The sequence below is a fragment of the Bombina bombina genome, chromosome 4 (genome assembly GCF_027579735.1).
Source record: "Bombina bombina isolate aBomBom1 chromosome 4, aBomBom1.pri, whole genome shotgun sequence".
Lineage (NCBI taxonomy): Eukaryota > Metazoa > Chordata > Amphibia > Anura > Bombinatoridae > Bombina > Bombina bombina.
Genome location: NC_069502.1, coordinates 824,138,314 through 824,142,818, shown reverse-complemented (window position 1 = coordinate 824,142,818; position 4,505 = coordinate 824,138,314). Strand labels below are relative to the sequence as shown.

Here is a 4,505-nt window from a genome sequence, read left to right as displayed (position 1 = left end):
TCGATTTTGGTCTAAATTGTCATACTTTTTAAAAACAATATTGCCTTATGTTAAAGCAACAGTTCACTGTGAAATTGGTTTTGCTTGAATGTGTTCCCTATGACTTGTTATACCAGATGCAGCATATAAAAGTTATGAGAAATTGCTTATTCTTATTTTTGCAAAAGAAATAGCTGGATTTGCATAGGTTTGGCTTGCTGACAAATCAGAGCTCATTATCTTATCACTTAATTTCTTCCCTTTCTTATCTGTCTCTGTTCAATACTTATAGAGAACAATTGAAAATGGAAATTTTAGAGCTTTATCTCTTCCACCTCCCACTGTGAGTGTTGTTTCTTCTGCTGGCTGTGTTTACATAGTAACTTAAAAATGTCAGTATAGGTAGGGATACTATAGGCTAAATCGGCTATTTTAAGTGCCAATATAAAGGCTAAGGAGCTATTTGTAAACAATTTAATATACTCCCGGTAAAATGGGTTACTGGGAACAAATTGAAGGAGAGAATGTTTTTGGGTAAACTGTCAAATTTAAGACGTCAAATATTATTTTCTGTAATATTAAACAGAATTTGTCTATAAATCTATTTTATAAACATGATAAACATTTTGAGTTTTGGATAGATAAAATAAATCATCTTTTCTAATTTAAGATAATTCTATGTCACTAGATATGAAAATAGTGAAAGATATGTTATAAAAGAAACTTTAAATAGACTTGAAAACTTTTTTGTTATGCTGGGGTTGCCATTTAAAGGTTTTAAATAAAGAAAACAAAACAGATTATATTTTAACCGCATTTAGTAAAACTAACCTATTGGCAGATTTACAAAAGAAAGGTATTTTATTTCTTAATTGCTATATAGCGTTTAGTGTTTTGTTAGATCTGTGCAATATCTAAGATCTTCTGAAAATATAATATTTGTTACATGATTTATATAATGTTTGTTATAAAATAAATAAAAAATATTCTTAAATGTCTATTAAACTACCCTTAAGCAATTAGCATGAAGCTAGGGAAAGGTGTAGGGGGTCATAGCTTGTTCCTTAATCTTGTGATAGACACTCATTCATAACAGTTTAAATGTCCTCAAAATATAATTGTCAGAAATGACTAACATCAATTCCATTGTATTTCTTTTCAACAGATGAATTTACAAATTGCAGTAATCATAGTCCTAGCCATGGTGAAAATACAGATACTTGTTTCAATCTTCAAAATCAAAGAAATATGGAAAATTTATGTTCTGAATATGGGAAATGTTTTACCAGAAAACCAAATGTTTTAAGACATCAGAAAATTCGAACAGGAGAGAAAGCATTTTCTTGTTCTGAATGTGAGACGTGGTTTACTGTGAAATCAAATTTTATTAGACATCAGAAAATTCATACAGGAGAGGAAGCATTTTCATGTTCTGAATGTGGGAAATGTTTTACTGAAAAATCCCATCTTATTACACATCAGAAAATTCATACAGGAGAGAAAGCATTTTCATGTTCTGAATGTGGAAAATGTTTTACTAAAAAATCCCATCTTATTACACATCAGAAAATTCATACGGGAGAGAAAGCATTTTCATGTTCTGAATGTGGGAAATGTTTTCGCCAGAAATCACATCTTCTTGGACATCAGAAAATTCATACAGGCGAGAAAGCATTTTCATGTTCTGAATGTGGGAAATGTTTTACTGAAAAATCAACTCTTATTACACATCAGAAAAATCATACAGGAGAGAAAGCATTTCCATGTTTTGAATGTGGGAAATGTTTTACTACAAAATCAGATCTTATTAGACATCAGAAATTTCATACAGGAGAGAAAGCATTTTCATGTTCTGAATGTGGGAAATGTTTTACTACAAAATCAGATCTTATTAGACATCAGAAAATTCATACAGGAGAGAAAGCATTTTCATGTTCTGAATGTGGGAAATGTTTTATTAAAAAATCAGATCTTATTAGACATCAGAAAATTCATACAGGAGAGAAAGCATTTTCATGTTCTGAATGTGGGAAATGTTTTACTCAAAAATCAACTCTTATTACACATCAGAAAATTCATACAGGAGAGAAAGCATTTTCATGTTCTGAATGTGGGAAATGTTTTACTGAAAAATCAACTCTTATTACACATCAGAAAATTCGTACAGGAGAGAAAGCATTTTCATGTTCTGAATGTTGGAAATGTTTTACTGAAAAATCAACTCTTATTACACAGAAAATTCATACAGGAGAGAAAGCATTTTCATGTTTGCAATGTGGGAAATGTTTTAGGCAGAAATCACATCTTCTTGGACATCAGAAAATTCATACAGGAGAGAAACCATTTTCATGTTTGCAATGTGGGAAATGTTTTAGGCAGAAATCACATCTTCTTGGACATCAGAAAATTCATACAGGAGAGAAACCATTTTCATGTTTGCAATGTGGGAAATGTTTTAGGCAGAAATCCCATCTTCTTGGACATCAGAAAATTCATACATGAGAGAAAGCATTTGCATGTGTTGAATGTGGGGTACGTTTTACTCTAAAATCACATTTTACTACACATCAGACAAAGCATTTTCATGTTCTGAATGTGAGAAGTGTTTTACTGACAAATCAACTCTTATTAAACATCAGAGAATTCATACAGGAGAGAAAGATTTTTCATGTCTTGAATGTGGGGAATGTTTTAATCGGAAATCACATCTTATTGGCCATCTGAAAATTCATACAGGAGAGAAAGCATTTTCATGTTCTGAATGTGAGAAGTGTTTTATTGAGAAATCAACTCTTATTAGACATCAGAAAATTCATACAAGAAAGAAAGCAATTTGCATGTTCTGAATGTGGGAAAAGTTTTAGTCAGAAATTGCATCTTATTGGCCATAAGAAAATTCATACAGGAGAGAATGCATTTCTTTCATGCAGGTAGTGAAAATCCACGATCCGTTACTCATGGGAATTACTCTCCTCTACCACTAGGGGTAGGCAAAGATTCCCAAACCCCAAGAGCCCTATAAAAACCCTCCAACCTCACACATACCTTTGTCTTTACCTCTGATGGAGGTGGTTTAAGAATAAAGATGTGCATTTGATTCTTTAGAAAAAGGGGTTTTCAGTCTATATTGAGGTCTGGTTTCCCCACAGATTACCGTGCTTGTCAGAGGGATGTATATGGGGATGTATGGTTTGTGATTCTTTTTTCACCACATAGGAATTTTTTTTGTGGCAGGGGCTTGTATTTCTCTTTCCTTTGTGGATCTGCAATATACTACTATTTTATAACCTTTGCTGATTTCAGTACTGATTTGGCTGTCTGCTGCTTACTTGATGATGGAGTGTCTGTTAGTAAGTATTAATATTAGTTAATATACATTTTAGACACTTTATAGCTGTGTTATGGTTAAATTTGTATATATTTGTTATATATGACCCTGGGACAGACAGAATTATTTACACTATTCCCTTGCTGTTTTGAGTACATCAGCTTTTTTAGCATGCTTAGTTGAATTTCGCACCTCAACATTTAGGTTTATGCGTGTCGCAGTTGTGCACACCGACTGAACGCTTGTCATGTGGGTAGTCTTTCTATATTTCTTTCACGTGTAAGCTGGTTTATGCACCTCGGGTTAGCGCACTTTAGTTCTTAGCATGTTGGGTTTTGGCATGCTAAAAGTCCTTTTATCTGTTTGTTTTTTTCATGCTCGTTATTTCTTTCTCATGAGTATTTTCTGCCTTCGGATGTTATGTTAAGTTCTCCTGCTTTATTTTGCAGTTGGGCTAAGCATGCATTGTACCTGTGACTTTATTTAACCCCTTAATGACAGAGGACGTACCAGGTAGAAAACATTCCGTTAATGACAATTGACATACCTGGTACGTCCTCTGTTGTTAGAAGCGATCATGATCGCTTCCAGCTGCTTACAAGGGATTGTATTGAGGCATCACTGCAATCCCTTATTTTACCCACCGATGCAGAAAGGGCCACTCTGTGGCCCTCTCTGCATCGGACTATGGCGATCACACATTCTTTGGTGGGTGGGAGCAGCTTCTGGGAGGACCGTTATTTATATGCTCCATATTTCTTTTAATCACGAGCAGTTATGGTAATTTTGGCGGTTGCGGCCGGGGGGTGAGGGGCAAAATATGCCCGGAAGAAAAAGAAAAAATATAACCAATGCAGATGCATGGGGATCTTCTTTGTTTAGTAAGGGATCTGGGAGGGGGAGGGATGTAGATTATTAAGGGGGGCCAGCTACACTACAGAAAACGCATTTTTCAGCTAAAAAAGTTTTAAAAATAAACTTTTTTGGGGGGCAAATTGGGTACTGGCAGACAGCTGCCAGTACCCAAGATGGCGGCAAATAGGTAGAGGGGGAGGGTTAGAGAGATGTATGGGGGGATCAGGGAGGTTGTGGGGTAAGGGGGGATGCAGACTGCAGACAGTATGAAAAAAAATTTAAAAAAATAATAAATTATTTTTATTTCAGTACTGGCAGACTTTCTGCCAGTACTTAAGATGGC

General features: G+C 34.7%; 1 protein-coding gene across 5 annotated transcripts in view; it reads left to right on the top strand.

The window, feature by feature from the left end:
• LOC128657132 (gastrula zinc finger protein XlCGF26.1) overlaps window positions 1–2,626 on the top strand; it is a 131,407-nt gene extending 128,781 nt beyond the window's left edge. For all 5 annotated transcript variants that reach the window (XM_053711379.1, XM_053711381.1, XM_053711380.1 and 2 more), the window contains one exon: window positions 1,145–2,626. In XM_053711379.1, coding sequence (XP_053567354.1) covers window positions 1,145–2,481 — 1,337 coding nt within the window. In that variant the 3' untranslated portion in view covers window positions 2,482–2,626. The remainder of the gene's footprint in view (window positions 1–1,144) is intronic.
• The last annotated feature ends 1,879 nt before the right edge of the window (window positions 2,627–4,505 follow it).